The sequence below is a fragment of the Mastigoproctus giganteus genome, chromosome 11 (assembly GCF_048544385.1).
Source record: "Mastigoproctus giganteus isolate SK-2022 chromosome 11, ASM4854438v1, whole genome shotgun sequence".
Classification (NCBI taxonomy): domain Eukaryota; kingdom Metazoa; phylum Arthropoda; class Arachnida; order Uropygi; family Thelyphonidae; genus Mastigoproctus; species Mastigoproctus giganteus.
In genome coordinates, this window is record NC_143585.1 from 53,998,813 (window position 1) to 54,020,273 (window position 21,461).

A 21,461-nucleotide genomic window follows, 5' to 3' on the forward strand; every position below is an offset into this window, starting at 1 on the left:
ACAAACGTGTAATTGATACCGAATACTAAAGGGAATTCAGAAGGAATAAATAAATAAATAAATTTTCTGTTTATACTCCGGCACGACAACCAAGTCAGTAGAGTTTACAATAAATCGTCAATACAAATATTTATCGTATTTAGTAGTCACGGGCTTGAACCCCGGTCCACTCAAGGAACGCGTGCTATGCACTCTCGCTCCTGACCACTGGGCTACGTCAGGCCTAGATACGGTTAGCTTGTTTCAGTATAAGCATTGATACAGATAAGGTCATGAGGCATTAAGAATATTGTGTTTGATATCATACATCCTACAATCACTTTTTTTTTGTCGAATGTCATGTCATGTCTCACCTGAAACTTCATACTTCAACTTCACACCCTGATTGGAAATAAAATCGGCTGTGTATGAATAAGGGCCCAAAAGAAGTTACTCCCAGTCGCAGTAGTGTCTGTGCTACGATTGTTATTCACTCTGCGAATAACAGTGAGCCTTACCAAGTATGATGGAAACCACTGGAACCATCCTATGTACAAGATGCTGGGCGGAGGTGTAATTGTGTGGGGTGTGTTTTCATGGCACACCATTCGTACCATTACCACTGGATCAAGTACACGCGACAATGCTGCAGTATTAAGGTGACGGCCGATGCGATGCCTTCTCATGGCACGGATACCGGGAAGTAGCGTTCCTGATGATTGCTGCTTTCTGATAGGAAAGTGTCTATTGGGAAACAGTAATCTTAGTTCTCCGTGATGATAACAGTATCATCACAGAGAACCACAGCGAAGGTGAATTAATGTTCAGGAGCTGCCTTATACAAGATATATTGTACAAAACAGAATAAAATACAATTGTTAGGATGACCACACTAGAGTCCTGCAGAAGATCGGAAACCCGCGGATCGAGTACAGTTCCAGTTTCTGAGTGTAAATAATTGAGCAATGTAAATTAATATATTAACTCATATTTTTTATACAAATAAGACAAGTGTAGCACAATAAATTGCAGATATTGATAACAATTGTAATGCATATTAAAGCTTTGAGAACTGTTGTTTCATACCCGTTTTCAATAAGCTAAAATTATTTATATGCAAAATTAAAATTGCAAACAGGCGTTTCGGCCAGTTTTTGGGCAAATTTTTTTATTCAACTCTACTGAGTGAAAGAGCGCAAGCAGGTTGATAAAAGCAACAAAGTCTTATTACGACATACATACAATATGGCCTATAGGAAATCACACGCCTCCTATATAAGTATGATAAACATCATGATGAATAAAGGAGAGCGTGTATTGATTGAATTAAATTCATCAGTTCTTTAAAAACAGCGATAGTAGTCATAGGCTTCGGGGCGCACGAGAGAGAGAGAGAGAGAAAGAGACGCTACTGAAATTGCTTCGCAAACCTCAGCAGGCTTGTATGCGGCTATATTTTTGCAATCTCGGCTTATTCGATTTTAGACTGTAATAACGATCTCTGTCACAAACCAGAGTACATCCATATAGTTATGAGAACCCTAAAACATAGTGATAATACCCAGTTAGGGCGCAGGAGGTGGGGAATGGTGTGCACATGTGTGTGTGTGTGGGTGCGCGCGCGCACTAAAACAACTAATTAGGGCTCACCCTTAAAGAACCAATAACAGAAGTATTAACAGTAACACTGATAAATCATTCGCTAATTTAATAATTTGTTTGCATACGGGTAAAAAATTACTGCAATATAAGTATTACAATATAATACGATAAGGAAAATATATTACAATATAATACGATAAGGATAAAGATAAGGAAATTACAAATAATATCAATAAATGTAGTTTGAGAGGTGGACAAAATTTATGGCTTTGATATTGGCGACCACCGATAAAAAAGTTCTAAGGTCTTAGGGCAAGTGATTATGGTATCTTACTGTGTTGGCGAGTTTATAATAATAGCTACAGAATGCATCATTATAAAAATCATAGCTGTAATGAAAATTATAATAATTATTAACATATTTACAGGCCCTTAAAATCCTAAATTAAGAGTACACCGTGTGAAAAAGGCCCAAATTCGAATCTCATTTCAATTAGAGGAATTCTTATAAACTCGACCTGTGGTTATCCGGGAATATATTGTTGGAAGTGGACAAGTTTGAGGTAAAGTCTGTTCTGATTACTGGATGTCCACTTCCACTACATTCTCTTGAGAACGGGGGATCCTCAAGCAATTTAAAGCACAGTTTTCTGAAGCTACATAGACCGGCGGCGAAGCGGCTCCCGATGCATCTGATGACGGTTTGCAGAGCAGTTCATTGCGCGGCTGGCTCCGAAGCGAGGCCTTGCGCTGCTAGTTTATAAGCTAGTTCCTCTAGAGATAGGCATACACCTAGGAGCCATCACAGACAGGGAATACATACATAGTTCTTGTATAGCAGAGCAGCTCCTTTTGCTACTTATGTCTTATATTCCTAAACTAATAAAGTATCTCCTTGCAATCGTCTGGGACTAAACAGTAGGGTATCTTACATTACTATTTGCTGCTCAATGCAGCTGTGCTTAGATGGCCGCTGTTTTTCAGTACCCAAAAGCGACTCCTTGTGCTGTTTATTTCTGAAACCATAAAGCGAAACATTCTCAGGCTACTGTCTTCTGATGTCCTGAATCGACATATTGGCTCCTTGTGCTATTAATACTTGAAAACCTATACTAATAATAGACGCACGAAAGCAGCTTCTAGTACAAGGTTAGCATGAATATTCATGATGGGAATTTGGATGCGAAATGCAAATAATCTGGAAGGTAACTCTGGTGCAGCTCGTTCCTGGGCTTGTATAGTGAGGAGATCTTGATACTCCTGGCTAGTAATTATTTATTTCTATGAGGGTGGTCTACAGTATCTACCTATATAATCACTGATAGCAACCTTGGTGCTGCGAGCTCCTGGATTTATATATGGCAAGATCCTAATGCTTCTGGTTAGTAATTCTTTATTTTCATAAGATGATTAGGTAGATAATCTATAATATTTACCTAGGAACTTATGAACTTCATCATGATGCAGCTGTGGTGCAGTCATGTCCTGAATTTAAACAGCTGGAAGATTCTGATGCTCCCGGTTAGTAATTCTTTATTTTCATGAGAGCGGTCTATAATACCTACCTATATAATAATCGATAGCAACGTGGATATGAACTTTATGGTAAATGAATATAAAAATCATTACAGCGTGAACATGGACTTTTGTATATGGCCAAATGTCATTATTTGTGACGCCCGCATATAATAAATAAATAAATAAAATAATGTCACGCAGTATAAACATAAGATTATTTATTATGTATAACTGATAAGTCTGAATTGCTTGGGTTGAAAAATAACTCTGGTTTAAAAAAAAAAAAAAAAAAGCATTGAATAAAAATATTTTAATCAGTACGTACAATGATAGCAAAGCTGGGCTCATGTTTTCCCCCTAGAAGGGAATTCGGCACCAAATGATTTCATTTGACAAGATATTTTGTCCAATGCTTCTCCCCCCCCCCCCTCTACCTGAGAACTGAGATACAGGAGATGTTTTTACAGGTTTCAGCGTTTGTACAGCACACGATACATTGATTTTGCCCCTTTAAATATTCAGCATTTCTGCAAAGACGAGTGAAGCATGGTACATTTTACACTTCAGATTGACGTAGCCTAGTGGTCAGGCGCGTGAGTGCATAAGTACACGTGCCTTGAGTGACCGGGGTTCAGGCCCGTGACTGCTAAATACAGTGCTGTTTCTTGTATTCTGTCTATCTTGTGAACTCTTCATCATTTGGTCGTCCCGGAGTATAAACAGAAAATTTATTTTATTATATGGCGCGTTTGTCGTTTAAATATTTAGACCAAAGGTATCCAACTGAGTTCGCCAGTAATATGCTGCTTGCGAAGCATATATTTTAAACAATATAATATAAAATAAAGGACTATATAAATAGTCCTTAATTTTAGTTACGGCTCTCTCTTCTACTGTAACCATAATCGTAACACAAAACGATGGAATGCTTGAACCAAGATATAATGAATGCAAGTAAGAAAGTATAATATGTTGCTATGTATTAGTTTGGTTTAAATTAAGCCGGCATCATACTGTACTTCAAGAGGAAAATAAAAGTATCACTGAAATGACGATGGATCAGTTTGTTCTTTTATGGAGAAATGTAATAATTGGTTGAGCTAGCCCAGCAGAATCTCCCCTCCCCATCTTTTCACACCGCTTTCGTGTTTTGTTCCAACTTATTTAAGTACACCTAGCTTTAAAGATTTACATCTATAAACAAAATATGTACTTTCATACACAAAAAGGGGGGAGGAAATCACTGCTATATTTCCTATTAGAACTAAATTTTTGCAGTTCTGTTAATGCGTTGAAATTAATGAATGAAATGCATGTGGTCCTTCTGATATTAAAATGATGGCCAGTGTGATCTGAATCCTAGATGATATACATTTTTTATATTTTGTGAAACGATCTGAAACTGAGAAGGAATCAAGATATATTTTGCGGCCTTTAAGGAGAAAAGAGTTAATTATTGGGCATATAACATTATTAGTATTAAAATAGACTTCTTTAATAGTTAAATGTAGGGTTTATTCTGAAATAAAGCATAAACAAAATCTTACAATGGTTGTAACTTGTGGTCTAAATTTACTCATCCATGCTTACAATGGTGACTTAAAAAATAACAGATCTTAATATCATTTGCGCATGACAAGATATTAGCATTAATTTGTAAAAGAAGAAGTAAAATAACTCAATTGCACGGTTATGTGATTCATTATTATTCCGATATAGAATACGGCAATTAATACTTATTCTAACTGCTGAAATTTAGACTTCACATCGTTTTCATCATTGAATGTGAGTATTTACCAAAAACTATCATATATAATGTTTACTGAATATATTGCACACAATTCTGAATGAAGAAAGAATGATTGTGTCACAACTGCGGCTGACATTATGTTGCACAAAAAAACCTTCCAAAGTAATTTACCATAAGAGAACAGATTCTAACATGAAGAGATAAATTACTACTGCATTAATTATTTGAATACTTCTTACTTTTTTTTTTTTTACATCACGTATCAAGAATAAGGCGTCATTTCACCAATTTTACGACGAAATATTCTTTATATAAATAGAACCTTTTTCATGGCTACTTATGTCAGTCAAGAAGGAGGAGTGATGATTTTGTGGCTATATTCCACAAACAGGAAGATTCCGTTTATTTTAATTATGTAAGCACATACTCACTTATGAACTGTAATGTTATTTACTCCAATCATAATTTTATACGAGGCTACTACTCTCTGCTAACTTCAAAAGTGAAAGCTTTGTTTCAGATCTTATGCGAATTTTACCTAAAAATGTCAAATATAATGTTTACCTAAACATATTACACAAAATTCTATATTAAGCTATAAGAAAAGAACGCTTGTGTCACATATGTACTATTACTGGAAAGTGCGATCACTTAGAATATCATTCTAAATTTTGACCTCAGAAATATGAAAGTCCTTTATACAATGCAATAATTTAAGGTTATGTTAAAATAAGACTCCACGTAACGTTGACTTACATAGTTCACTGAAAGATTTTTAATGCAATTTCAAATGCAAGATTTCAAGTATTCTCGATGAGTCTTTTAAAGGTAAATCACAATAGTTGAAGACTCACACACGCATAATTATATTAGTAGGAAATAACGTAGGTCAGCCACTTGATAATAGCAAAAACTGGAAACACAGCACTCTTGTTTGCACTATGGAATGGATGAGCTCTTTACCAACTTTTTATATTCAATTTCAAACCGCAAGGAATCAAAATAAGAAGGTGACGGATTGCTGGTACTGTAAGGACCCCACCTCCTTGGCATGAAGGAGGGGTTAGCTGTTCGCACATCGTGCTACCGGATAATTTACATGACAGCAGTTGACAGGTGATGGCAGACACAAGAGGAAAAGAGGTCGAAAACCCTGCTACTTACATTTCAACCAATTGCTGTGCCTCGGGTCCTTATGAAACTTTTGGGGAAACGATACCTTGGCCCACCGGAAACCGGTCTCTCAAGTGGGGTAAGAAAGCAGTACGACAGTCGGATGCACAGACGTTGGGTGACTGACGAGCCAGAGTTACGTGTTCTGTACGACAGCTTCAATGGGCGGCGATAGAGTATCTAACGGTTGGACCGCATAGAAATAGGAGGAGCTTGTAACGCGCATGCTGCTAGTATGCGCACCTCGTATGACCCGCCCACAGGCAAGCATTGAAGACCATTCAGATCGTCTAAGTCGACCACGTTCTTCGTGACCATCGGCCATAAAGCTACTATCCGTACGGCAAATATCAGATAGGTAGTTACCAGGTGTCCCCCCAACGCGAGAGCGGCCAACCCTTTCCTGGGCAGAGCTGCAGAAAATGCTAGTACCCCCGGATATGATGGCCGCTCAGTCTAAGTTGCTCTACCAGCTGAACAAGTTCTACGGAGAACGGGTACAAGCCCGGAAGGCCAACATTGCCAAGACGGTGCGCGAAGTGTGTAAGGTAGTACAGGACGTACTTAAAGAAGTCGAAGTACAAGAGCCAAGGTTCATTTCTTCTCTCAACGACTGTAACGGACGCTACGATGGTTTTGATGTAATTTCTCCTACGGAATTTGAAGTGGTACTGTATTTAAATCAAATGGGAGTATTCAACTTTGTGGATGATGGTTCTCTACCTGGATGCGCAGTTCTGAAGCTCAGTGACGGACGTAAGCGATCTATGTCTCTCTGGGTAGAATTCATAACGGCTTCAGGTTATTTATCAGCCAGAAAAATTCGCTCGCGCTTTCAGACATTAGTTGCCCAAGCTTGTGACAAGTGTAGTTACAGAGATGTTGTAAAAATGGTCGCCGACACCACAGAAGTGAAGCTTAGAATAAGAGAACGATATGTTGTCCAAATAACACCAGCATTTCGATGTAGCGGACTATGGCCACGATCTGCTGCTCACTGGCCTGTCCCACACATTCCTTGGCCAAACCCAAATCTGGTGGCCGAAGTAAAAACAGAAGGATTCGACCTTCTATCCAAAGAATGTATCACTCTACAAGGAAAGCAGTCGTCTATGGAAGGAGACGCCTGGGTTCTTAACTTCAACGAAGCTGAAAATCGACTTTTACAAGGAGGATGCAGGAAGAAGTGTCTAAGCATTCTGAGGACTCTGCGAGACAGACATCTTGATCTACCCGGTAATCCTGTTACAAGTTATCACATGAAAATGTTGGTGCTGTACGAGTGCGAGAAACATCCACGGGAATTGGAGTGGGACGAAACCTGCTTAGGCGACCGTTTGAACGGCATACTCCTACAGCTGATTTCGTGCCTCCAGTGCCGCCGTTGTCCTCATTACTTCCTCCCGCAGCTCGACCTCTTCAAGGGCAAATCTGTTAGTTCACTAGAAAACGCGGCTAAACAATGCTGGCGTTTAACACGGGAGCTTCTTACCAACCCAAGATCATTAGAAAAACTGTAAATTTATTTTCCAAGAATGGAGAAGTTGTTTGATGGCAATTTTCTTACACCCGAGGGGAAATGTCTTTATAAAAAAAAAAAAAAAAAATTATATATATATATATATATAGCATACTAGTAATTTCTCAAAGTGAGCACAGAAACGTGGCGTCAGAGTTTCTGGAAAACCGGCTCTAAAAAGCACCAAGCTGGTCCCGGTTGTACCATACTCCTCTTCTTTTGGAAAACAATGATCACCAAAGAACGTATGCCCGTGTCCCTTTCGCATTTTGTGTGTGAATGAGTGAGTGAGTGAGTGAGTGAGGTGGGGGGGGGAGAAGACTTCAAAGATGAAGATTATGGTCTGAACAACAAGCATTATAAAAGCTAACGTGAAAGGTAACTTGACGTCATCTGTATTTTTCTTGTAATAAATGAAAAGAAGGCAGCCGAAATCTATTAACTGTGGTGCAACTGTCCCTTTATGCTAATGTGAGCTGAAAATTTCATGGATAATGTCTAGTTTTCTGTGTTTTTATGAGAAATTATTATTGCCGAACTACTAATTATGAGATGTCTGTCACTAGTGTATTACATGCCCAGTTCATGCTGAGGATTAACCACTAAATGGCAACTGCTGATAAGGTGATTGTGACTTAATATAAAGGCTCATGGATGTAAGGTGAGAGGGAGGAAAGGGGCAGCAAACTGGATTTTTGTTTACTTCAATCAGTGTTTGTTATTTCTATAATATTAACTCTTGTTGACGAGATAAGTGTTGATTCCGATTATCAACACCCAAAGTGACTGTTTGTGGTGCGATCATGAAACTTAACTCATCGACTTCAGGTGTCATAAATAGCCTATGTAAGTAGCTAATGTTTGAATATTTTTAAGACATGTAAAAACAACTTTTGCAGTAGAGTGTAAAAATTAGAAATATGTTCCGAAGTGACCTGCGTTTCTGTCTGATTTAAATAACATCACGACAATTCCAGTCACATTTTCAACAATGAACAAAATACAAAGATATGTTTATATAAATGTTAGCATCACCTGCACACCCAGGTAACACGGTTAACTTAATATGCAATAGTTAAGGAAGAGGAAAGGGGGAGTAGAATATTTCTGAATAAAAAGGGAAAGAAATTCGGCATCTGCAGGAGGACTTAAACTGCATTGTCGCTTGGAGTTGTGAAAGAACGGGGAGGCAAAAAAAAAAAAAAAAAAAAAAAACCCACCCTAAAATGAGGTGGGAATCATAGATCATTTAAGCTGGACAAAAGGAGCGATTAAAGCCGGAAATTGATAATGTATATTTCACTGTTCATTATTATATATGAGTTTTTGTAAATCTGGTTAACCAATAACGACGAATATCCTTTCTACATAACTGTGTGTATATACATACAGAATATAAATGCCAATATGAATATTATTTATTCTATATGGTTTCACTTAGATGGTCCCTTGTGACATCCTACTAAAAATTCAGTGAAAATTAAGTATACTTGTTGAAACTAGTAAACTAATTCATTCATGAATTATTTTTCTTTTGGCAACTATTTCTTCACCATCGTGAATTGAATTTATATAAATTTTCACCAATTTTACAAATAAGAATTTTAATACATGTTTGCCCTTTCAAAAGGAAGGAGGGGGATGTAAATTTCACTATAAGAAAATTTATCTCTAGACAGTCTTCAGTAGTAATACGCCAAGATTTCTTTTAAGTTTTCTTAAAAAAAAAAAAAAAAAAAATCACTACATAATGTATCAAGGAAATAACACTTTCCGTCAGTAGAAAACCACAGACCATCTTTCAGCGAACTTTACGTTATGCAAAAATGAATTTAAAATACATCGACGAAATACCAGGTATTTTCGTCGTTGGGCGCCTATAAAAATCATACAGAACAGTCCATTAAAAATGAAACAAAAATGAATTTGTTCCTTGTAAAAAAACAAAACAAATAAACACTTTATTAAAGACAACTAGCCTAAACTCGCTGACCTGAAAATCAATTTACAGTACAAAAATATTTAAAGCTGACCCAGTATTTTTCGTTTTATATGTACTTACAACAATTGGAATGACATGGGATAAACAATATCCACTGGATACAGTTTATTCCATTAACGTGGCCCAGGAAAATGATAACTGATGTTCAAAATCTTTAATGCTAGATCAAAATTTTTCCAAGTAATTACAAAATTAAACATATTTCAGTTAACATCGTATCCAAATTCGGGTGTGTGTGTGGTATGGTTGGTTTTTGGCGCATTAGCTGCTCTGGCTCCAAATTCGTTGAGGAGGAAACGCACACAGTATTCAAAATGCACTGACTTTTTTTGTTTTTTTTTTGTTTTTATTTACAAGTGAGACCTGGAAATGCTGTCCCCCCTTTTAGGGGGGACAACATAAAAAAAAAGGAAGGGAAACCAAAACTAATGAGCCGGAAAGCATATGAAACTGTTCAGTTTACAGATAATTATAACATAACATACCAGAGCATAACATGCAAGAAAATGCATAACATGCAAGAAAATGCTTTTCAAATCATCTTAGGGTGGGATTAATTATCTCCCCCTCCCCAAGGTTTGGACTAAAAACATAATAAAAATCTATATTGCAAATCAACTTAAGAGAACAATGCAGCTTCAAAAGAAAAAAAATATATATTTTTAATTGATTTAAACTAATTTTAAAAATTGTTACGCATTTTTATATACAGGGTGTCTCAAAAATACACGGCATAACTTCAGGAATGAGTTCCTCATATGTAGACAATAAAAATATTTTATATCAACATAGGTCCGGAAATGCTTGGTTTCCGAGTTTTGAAGGTCTGTCTATGACACTTAACTGTTCACATCACCTTATAGTAATTGTTCAAAATGTCCACCTTCTGCCTGAATACAGGCCTCACATTGACGTCTCATGGACTCGCGAAGACGATACCAAATTCCTGGCATTTTTCGTATTGTCTCACAACCTGCCACAATTCGATTGCGGAGAGTTTCCACATCAGCTACCGGAGTCGAATACACCAATGACTTTAAATGGCCCCACAAGAAGAAATCTGGTGGGTTTAAATCAATTGAGCGTGGAGGCCAGGCAGTTGGTCCACCCTCTACTTCAGGAGTCATAGATCTTGGTCGTCCTCTGTCGGCAGCACGAGGTGTAAAGGTCCCATGTTCACAAAGGTGGCGATGGATACCTTCAAACGTTTTCCTGTCTGGACATCTTCGTTCTGGGAACCTTTCGTGGTACAAACGACGAGCCTCCAGAGCACTGCCGTCCGCCAAACTGTACATAAAATGCATATCCGCTTGCTCCTGATTTGAGTACATGGTCGAAATGGAAAACTACCAGATTCTGTCAGTACCTTTTGATGAAGGAAATCACCTGCGGGAGATAAGACATTCCGGTTAATAACGCGGGAACCAAGCATTTCCGGAACTATGTTAATATAAAATATTTTTATTGTCTACATATGAGGAACTCATTCCTGAAGTTTTGCCGTGTATTTTTGAGACACCCTGTGTGTGTGTGTATATATATATATATATATATATATATATATATATATCGAGTTCCTATAATGAATGTTCTGTAAAGAGTACATCTCTTGTAAAAAACGTTTTATAACTGCTTAATGAAACATAACAAGTAATGTACATACTGCACTAATATGCAAATCATGCCAATTTCAACATATAATATACTTGTTGTCAGAACAGCTCTGAAAATTTGTAAAAATCTTTCGTGAAAGCGTGAATGAAAGAAGTGTTATCTGAAAAATACTTATGTAGTATACGCGAGAAGAAATAGAGGCGTTGAAGCACGTTTATAATAAGTGCTCTAAACTGTAAAGTATAAATGTGAACGGTTGATTTCCAAACGCCTAATACTTATCTTTTAAAAAGGTGGGAGACTATGAGAGAAAGCATCTAAAAAATAAAAAAGGGAGAGACATTTAAAAAGAGCTGTTTTAATATTATATATACAACCTACAACCGTAGCAGAATCACTGGACTTGCAAATAGTACTGTAGCTAAAATTGAACATGCCACTTTTATAATAACAAATTTCTGATAGTGGCTGGTCTCTTTGCGCGCAAATTACTTATTCTGAATGTCAATATAACAACAAAAATAAACGGACCGTAATATTATATGACTATTTTATAACAGAACCTTCACGGTATAAGTTGTAGGCATAGCACAGAGAAATTTAATGAAAAATAAGTATAGAAAAAAAAATAATGCTTTTTTTTTTTTTTTTTCTTTTTTAAATAAAGGTGAAAACACACACGAATGAACAAAACACATTTTAGAGAGAGATCACAGTCAACATACCAGAACAGCGTTATAAAGTCCAAAATAGAAGGACTTAATCAGCGTCTTCAATTGTTGAACCTGAGCCGCAGATTTGAAGGACCAACAGCACTCCCTCGAGCACATTTCGAGATTGGTACGCTTCTGTTAACAATTAGATTGCATATTCCTTCATGTTAAGCAGTTTTCTTGAAATAATATTCTGATATCTTATCCTCTAGTGTCCTATCTCAATTGTTGATTTCATGTTGAAGGCACAACTCTCTAAAGCGTTTTTAGAAAAATTCTGTTTTCGTTTTCGCGGTTTTTTTTTTTTTTTTTTTTTTTTTTGTTGTCTTTTTTATATTTTGGCCATTAGATATCACAAGATAATCTCAAAGGGCCACTTGCCACTAGATAACAAAAACTAATCTCAAATCTCAAAATCTCCACTAGCACGATACTGTGCTGCAAAGTTCTTACATTTTTGTGAACAGCTGCTGAAGACTGGTCTAATTGAGGCGATCTGATGTAATATGCATTGTTTTGAAATATATACAACATATGCTTGTAAAGGTAGAATTAGTAAATAATGCACAGTAAAGTGACATTTTTAGTTCATCGAAAATGCATACTTGCCATATTCAAGTTTGGCGTGAGAAGTCATCTCGCTTACACCTTAAGGGGAGAAATGACTTATTAAGATTCACTTTTTTAAACAATTTTTATCGTATTTGTGCTTTCTCTTCCTATCGGAGTGAAAGAATAGTATGAATTGTGTGTAAAATGTAATCAAATGGCAAAATTTTTTCACAGAAATTTAAGGCTTGACTTGGATCAAGTAATTCCTCATTGCTAACAGTTAGTAAATGTTACTCAAACACTCGCCACACAACAATGGCTATCAGTTGGTCAATCTCCTCTTCCAGATAATAAACTTTAATATTTTTCTGTAATCATGTATTTATTTATTTATTTTTTTTGTTTGTTTGTTCATTTTTACACGCTTGAGATCTAGATCCTTGCAATGTGTCGGCATTAAGTACATTTAGGTGTATGAACTATTAGATTAGAATTTCACCGGGATTGATAAAATACACATTTATTCATAGACCAGATTTTATAAAATTCTATACGTTAATCATCAAATAAAAATATGATTCAGTTCAGTGTATGAAATAGAAAAAAGACGATAAACACTAAATGCAAACGTTGTGGAAGAGAGGAAAAGAGAAAGAATGTAAACAGAACAGAAATTAGTTTTTGTGTGGTTTACTTGATAATTTTTGTGATGAGAATGAGGAATCGCTCTTCACAACACAAACCAACTCTTCCATTTGTGTGGCGAGTTTGCCAAAGTATGTCTTGATATGTTCATATATTTTCTAAGAAAAACATGAAACTGCATTAAGTGCGCAACAATCTCTATAGTTATGAGAAAAAAATATATACAGTATATATTCACATCTAAATTTTTTTTTTCCCCTTATTTTCTTCTTAAACCTTTTTGTGACATCTCTCCTACAGTTACTTTATATTTCTTTTCTCCGGAATACAATAATTGCAGCGCATCAAAAATCGGAATCATGGTTAACGGACGAAGTAGAAAAACAATAAAGGGATGGAAATCAGATGGTTCTTGTATTTATAACGTTAAAATTTTTTTCAAATAAAAAAAAAAAGAAAGAAAGAAACTAATCGGTACCGATGCAGCATTGCAAAAATCAAAGATATAGTTTGTTTCTAATGTTAGGTGCACCCGAACCTCACAATAACCAGGCCTATGCTTTCATCATAGATGAAAATTGCCTCTTTAACCACATCTGTGGGGTCCTTAACGGGTCAACTGGCAACGAAGGTGGTCATTAAAATAACAAGAGGGGAGGGCCAGCCACCGTACACGAGCAGGCAGCAGCAACGATTGGAATACGAATACCCAAGGGTCCATAACTATTAGAACCACGGCTGAGGCCATCAACAAAATTGCGCATTTCGTCATTATTCAGATCTCCGGACTATGTAAAAACTGCGCTACATTTTATATACATGCTTGCATATGAAAAATGTATTTGTGTGCATATAATTGCATACATGCATTGCATGAATAGAATTACATGAGTTTTAAAACAGAAGGAAGTGGTTAATTTAAATTACAAAAACTATCAAAACAATACAATTTCACCTTGGTATTCACGGTTCCGGAACTAACAACAGATTTCGCTTTTAATTTTCGTGTGTGTGTGTGTGTGTGTGAGAAAGAGAGAGAGAGAGACATGTTAATCAGCCGTTTGATAGATAATTATAAAAATCAGCTAATTTTCGTGTAAATCAATTGCAGATTTCGTATAAAAAAAGTTAAATGTGGAAAGACGAAATAAATCTTTAGTGTAGAGAATAAGATGTTCAGATTTCGCTAGAAGAGTATACAAATAAAACTAAATGGGACTGGCATGACATGAATTGATGATACGCTACTAAAAGTAAAAATAATACGAGAAAAATAATACGAAAAGTAAAAATAATATGATATGAAATAATTAAATGACTATTGTCAACCGGTACAACGTCCTTTTTTGCTAATTAACTTCATAAGAATCTCATCCCTCTCAGAGCCAAGCAAATGGGGGCTGCAATAGATGCGATGCACTTGCGCCCAACACAGAAAAGGGGGAGGGAACCAAACATGCAAACTATCCCATCCCTACTTTGCAGTCATTCTTCACCGTAGCGGAATGATTTGAGATGAACCCATTCCTCTCCAAGTCGTCAGATTCAGCGATGATCTAGATATGCTGTTAGCGATTACATCCAGTAATTGCTAGATTTGCCGATTAACTGCACTTTGATAAACAGTAAGAGAATTATTAAAAGATGCGCTAGGAGTATGTTGTCCTATCTGAAGGAATGAAGAAAAGTAATTTTCATAGAACAAAATCCTTCAGAGGCAGCAGGAAGAAGGGCTCTTGTAAATGGTGACTCGAGCTATACCCGTAGCACAGAATTACATCACCGTGCACAGAGTTAAGACGACCATATACTACGTGGATATCCCACAAGTTCACCGGGACAGGTCAGTCTGTTCGGCTAAAAGTGTGTGTGTGTGCGCGCGCGCGCATGGCCAACATCGGACGAGTCCAGCTGGAAAAAAAAAAACTTATAATAAATAAATAAATAAATAAATAATCTGTCAGTGCTTGATTCTGTCCCTGTGCCACGCTCCAGGTTCGGGTCAACTCACAGGGTGTGTGGCCTTCGCTATTTTATCCGCGGGCGGTCCACAAGTTCTCTCCCCCCCCCCCAGTTCTCACAAGGTTAATTTAATGCGAAGTGAGACAATCCGGAAAAATGGTTACCGTCGACTGCGCAAAAATTATAATCTTCACAATCTTAAGTTCTGGGTGTAGGCGCCGTAGGGACCAGGTGTTGAAGGAAACCGTTTTGCCCAATTAGTTATGTTGCCAAATTAATAAAGTAATAGAAGATTATTTGATGACCCACATACCCAACTATCTTACAAAATATTCTTTATTAAATCATAATTTATACTCCTATCAAAAGAATAAAAGAACTCAAACTCTTTCAAAAGAACTATCTGATACTTTCAACACGAATCTGAATATTAGTAACTATATATTAGTTCTGTTCATTGGTTTAAAAAACGTGTCCATTTTATTAAAAAATCTGTCTCGTAAATTAGAAATCAGAGGGAAAATATATGATCTGGCAAAATATTACTTAACAAGGAGAAAATCTGTTGTAGAGATTGAGACTACAAGAAGGTAATAAAGCAAAATATAACGTGTCCCAGGGCACTCACTCAGGCCCAATATTTTTAAACATACATGCACAGGCAACTCTCGGTTTACGAACATTCGCTTTAACGAACGTCACAATCATTCAAAATTTCTTAAAGTCGCCAATAGATAGAGTTCCTTATAAAACGAAATGCCAAACGTATAGTGAACATAACTGTAAGATTTAAATAAATAAACTTTTCAAAAATGTATTTATTACAATAATTATCAGGAAAGTGTTGAACTGGGCAATAAAATGGACCTCGACCTTTGACGTGAGAGAGCTTTTGAACTCGCATTTTGAGGAATTAACAACCGATGAAATAATTGTAATTGAAATAGAGACATCTAAATTCTGAAGTAACAGAAACCGATATTCCACAGCCTCCCAGAACATTTACAAGGCAGAAAATGGCTGCAGCTTTTAAATCAATTTCTGAGGGGTTGGCAATCATTGAAGAAGAAGACGCAAATATGGAAAGAATTGCAAAAGTGAAAAGAGGCGTTTATGACTGTCTAGCATGCTACAGTGAGATTTATGAAAAAAAAAAAAAAATCTAACTATGCAATCTTCTATAAAAACATATTTTAAAAAAATGGAAAACCCAGCTGTTTCTTCATTATCAGACGCCCTTCCATCTACCTCATCTGCACCTAGTGTCACTTATGTGGAAAATATTGAACTCTAATGAAGATATTGACGAATAAAAGTTGAATATATATGTATGTACAGTATACTGTATATATTATGTTAGTACTCATTTTCTTTATTTCTATTTTGTAGGCTCTATGTTTTTAACTAAAATTAACAAGTACGATATCTTGTTTTTTTTTTTTTTATTTATTTTATTTTATTTTATTTTATAAGGCAGGTTTATACCCGCCAGTGCGTTAGAATCAATTCAGTTCCTAACACATATCGGAATTGACCTACTCAGGCTCATAGAAGATTCGAAATATAGGAAACAAACCGCAGTGTGGGTCGCTGAGGCTACTGCCTAGTAGTTGTGTGAATTTCTGTCAAGAATTGTCTGCCTATATGCAATTGAATAATGTATATCTCGCACAAGTTGATTCAGTGGATGTGATGTTAAGATGAAACTGTATTACAATTGCCAGGACTCTAGACAGAAATGCAGTGATGAGTAATGCAGTTTATATTTCATCTGTTCGTGTATATTTAACCTTTCTTGTGTATTTTAAACATTCTTTTATTCACATTTTATGGTAATCCCCTGGCATTTTCTGCCGTGAAGGGAATTTGTCTCTTACCAATGTACACCTATATTTTAATTTTGGTAGGACAAATAAAAATTTATTTATTTGTATACGATAAGCCATATTGTATAGACCATTCGATGTTTAGTACATGGTTTTAATGCTTTAAAATGGCTGCTAATTTATACGATACGTATCGTAAAAGCTCAGGAACGCAAGATACACATACCGAACAAAACGTATAACGAACAACGTCTTGGAACGGAACTCGTTCGTAAACCGACAGTTGCCTGTACAGTATTTGTGAATACACGTACGAACACGCATTTACAGCAGATTTAAAAAAAATAAATTTTCTATTTATACTCCGGCACGACAACCAAGTCAATAGAGTTCACAATAAATCGTCAATGCAAATATTTATCGTATTTAGTAGTCACGGGCTTGAACCCCAGAGTGCATAGCACGCGTTCACTCATGAAACGCGTGCTATGCACTCTCGCTCCTGACTAAGCTACGTCACACAGAACTGGGCTTATAACAAACTTGTAATTAGTGAAATCAAAACAAAACTCTTATTATTCAAATCTTCTCATCAGATTACTGAATAAGGTTAGTTAACACCGACAATAATATTCCACAGCTATTTACACTTGTTAAAATATAACTTCTGCCCTTGCAAATAAATAGAACAAGTATCGCAACATGAATATTTTAGCTTGTAGATAGACCATTCTTCTGAATGAACTAAACATATTAAGGTTTAGCCCATTCAGAAGAATGGTCTACATTAATATGTAGACCATTCTTCTGAATGTGTAGAAACATTAATATGTTACGTATGCTATGTGTGTGGCCTGAAAAAGTGTTTGGATGTTAGCGTAATGTGTGTTCTGTTGTTAGTGCAAGGAAACTTTGGCAACCGGAAGCAGCCGGCAACCGGGCAACCGCTGCTCAGCGCCTATCCCTAGCATGAGGGCCCGGGGCTGGGTCTGTTAATTCTGCACCCGCCGGAGGTAGTGCACCACCGACGGGTGCATATTAATTATACTGAGTGCAAAGCGAGATTCTTCCCGTGTTTTAGCACATTAAAAAAAAAACAAAAACACCGGAATCTGAGTACCAGAATCGCCACCTACTTTGTATTAAGATATATTAATAATTTTGTGTGACTAGAATAATTAAGTTACTTATGGGTAAAAAAAAAAAAAAAAAAAATCTGGAATCTTTGAGAAATCAGGTACTTATCAAGTTTATGTACCTCTCTCAAAAAGGCCCCCGTAGCCGAGTGGTCAGGAACGGGAGTGCAGTAGCACACGTTCCTTGAGTAAACCGGGGTTCAAGACCCTGACTGCTAAATACGGTCGATCTGACAACCCGCACTGGACCAGCGTGGCAGATTATGGTCCATTTCCCTCAGCATGAATTGTTGAGGAGGCTTCTATCCTGCAGTAGGTTGATAATGGCTGCAGTTTACTTTTTTTTTAACCTCAAAAACTGGAATTAAATTTAACCCTGAAAACTTGAGATAGTATATTTTTTACAACCATTCCCAAAACATACACTCTTAGATCACAAAGAACTCCTGTACTAGATCAACCCACAAACTTGGAAAAAAAATATGGTTTTAAGAATAATTTCTTCAGTATCAACTGTCTTAAGCAAACTGAATTTTAAAATTAAAAATGCTTATTCTCTTAGTAAGCTAAAATTTTTAGTAAAACATATTATCCAAAATGAACTTATAGAATGAGATTTTTCTTTTCTACTATATCAGATGGAATCAAAATAATTATTTCTTTCTCTTCTCTTTTTAACGGGGATGGATTTATTTTAAAAAATAAATGTTTATACTCCGGGACAACCAAACGGTCAGAGGAGTTCACAAGATATACAGAATACAAGAAACAGCACCGTATTTAGCAATCATGGGCTTGAATCCTCGGTCACTCAAAGAAGTGTACTTATGCACCCGCGCGCCTGACCACTCGAATAACGTGTTTATGTTAATTCAGTGGAATAATTAAAATTAGTTGAAAAGGAGCAAACTACTCTTTAAGAAGTTCTTTGATATGTAAAAATCCATTATTGGAAATAAATATTGTATTATTATTATAAACACTTTTTTCTACTTTTAATGGAAGTTTTTCTGCCCCATGAAGGATACTGGTACCAAGTGCACGGGGTGATTGGTCGAGTCCGGTTTTGTTAACCCCTGGCACCACCATGCCGTGACGGGACTAATTGTATGTCTATCATTGCTGCAATTAAAGATTCTATTCTATTCTACTATTATTATTGTTACTGTTGGTCGAGAAACTCTCTTACTACTCTACAGATGTTCAGGATCTCTTACTATCCTACAGACGTACTGTGAGGGATACTGATCCTCTGTTCTTATGGAGGCTCTTAGCACCATGATGGTGGTTGACACAATGTCATCTTATTTTTATTAAATTTTTTCTCCATTATGGGATTTTTTTTTTTTTTTTTCCTTTTGCCCCATGACGGGTACTGGTACCAAGTGCATGGGGTAGTTGATGTGTCCGGTTACTATTATTATTGTCATTACTGTTGGTCAAGGAACACTCTTTACTGTCCTGGTGTTCAGGAACGCCGCTTTCTGGAGTTTATTGTAAGTGTTCTTTGGGAGGCCTATTACTAACTATTCTTATGGAGGCTCTTTTGCACCATGCCGGTGGTTGACAATGGTGGTTGAGATGGTTATTACTTGTTCCATATGCCACATTTCTTTGACTTCCTGTCTTAGGTCTGTGTATTTCCAGATATTTTCCTCGTAGGTTTTCTGGGGAGGGGGGTTACTGGTGTTGGGCACCGCTACGTCGATCAGGGATGTAACCATTTCCTTCTTGTCGACGAGGGTTATGTCTGATCTGTTGTTTGGAATAGTGTTGTCCGTTATTATGGCACGGTGCCGGTTTAGTTTGTAAGTCGGAGTATTTACTACGGCCTGCAGTTCATACTTTAATACGGAACACTTTCTTTGATCAAATGGTATTTTTAACACCAGCTTCTGATGTATTGTTCTGGTCACCTGATCAAGTGAGTGTATTTCGTCTGGGTGATCATCCTACAATGACGTGATGGATTATTTCTGAGACTAGGCAGAATCGTAGACATCTCTCACTCCGATGGATCCTTGGAGATGTATTTCCTGTAGTTCCTGGTGTTGATTATCTGGTCTTGGATGGCGAGCATGAATCCTTGAGTCTCGCGGAAGAGCTTCCGTTCGTGAGCCATGCGTTGGAAGCCATCTTATCTATGTAGCCTTCTTGATGGTTGTTGTAGTAGGATTTTAGGAGCATTAGCGACTAAGGCCATATTATTCTGTGTATACTGTCTGTGAATTGCGTGGTCGATTTTCTGTTTGCTGTACTAAAAACCTGATTTTTCCGAGAGAAAAAAAATCATGCTACCCTAGTTAGTTAGTTATTTTGGTTTTTAGGAGCATTAGCAACTAAGGCCATATTGCTCCGGGAATATGCGGTGGTCATTCCCTGACCTTTCCGCATCCTCCGTATTTGGCGGTGACGGGCTCGAACCCCGGTCTAATCAAGAAGCGTGTGCTACGCACTGCTGCTCCTTCCCACCTGGCTACGGAGGCGCCCTACCCTAGCCTGAGGCTGACTAACTAGTCTTGATGGAGTTCATTGTAGTGCCTGCCATGGAGTGCCTTCTTCGCCAATCTTTTCGGAGTGCCTTCTTTTGCCTGTGTGAGTGGGGGTCTACTTGTTCAAGTTGAGTGTTGTGTGCCGTTTGTCTATCTTTCATATGGCTTGGTAGATTGATGCTGCATTTTCCTGGAAGTAATCCCGAGGTTTTTAGTCGCCTTCTTTTCTTGTTCAATGAGGTCAGTCAGTCAGTCCCCTCCCTCCTTCTTTCCGGCTATGGTCAGTCTTTCGATAGCCGACTTCGGGTGGTATTGGTGGCTCTTGGTCATCATTATCCACGTCGATTTCATAATTTCCCTAAGCTCGGTGTTGAGTTGTAACATACTTCAATATTTATTGAAGATCAACTTCTGTAATGCCAATAAGAAATGACACTTTATAATCCACTACGTTATTGTAGGATTCTCCATCAATACCGATTTCATTTTTATTAATTTGAAGGTGCTTGAATATGAGGCGAGAGTTTTATTTGGCGCAAGATAATATACGTTATATAAAATCTTTCATTTACAATATGTACTGTAAAAAAAAAACAATTTTTTACAGCAATACCAAAATATGTCATCAACAAATATTTTAGGAGAATCATAAATCAACTTCAAATTTGTAATACATATATGATAAGAAGGCTGCCGTAGTGAAACGCGAGAGTATAGAAGTATACGTGCTTGAGTGACCGTGGTTCAAGCCAAGTGGTTACTAAATACATTGTGATGTTCTTGCAATCATATCCTATGAGCTCCTGACTTCTCGGAGTATAAACATAAAATTTATTTTATAAGGTTATTATTTATAAACTATTATAAAACAATGAAATTGAAGAAATACGGATTTAGATATATGAATAAAAATGATATATACAAATAAAATTCAGTAGATGAAAAACATAATGGCGATAAGAACATAAACGATAAAAA

The 21,461-nt window shown here is 36.8% G+C and overlaps 2 protein-coding genes across 2 annotated transcripts in view; one reads left to right on the forward strand and one right to left on the reverse strand.

The window, feature by feature from the left end:
- The window catches only part of rg (A kinase anchor protein rugose), a 1,582,765-nt gene that overhangs the window by 453,490 nt on the left and 1,107,814 nt on the right, over window positions 1-21,461 (reverse strand). The gene's annotated exons all lie outside the window — the stretch shown is intronic.
- On the forward strand, window positions 6,351-7,542 carry LOC150078017 (protein mab-21). The gene has a single exon (XM_090384661.1). It carries the CDS (start codon window positions 6,445-6,447, stop codon window positions 7,540-7,542), a length of 1,098 nt encoding a protein of 365 aa, XP_090240787.1. The 5' UTR covers window positions 6,351-6,444.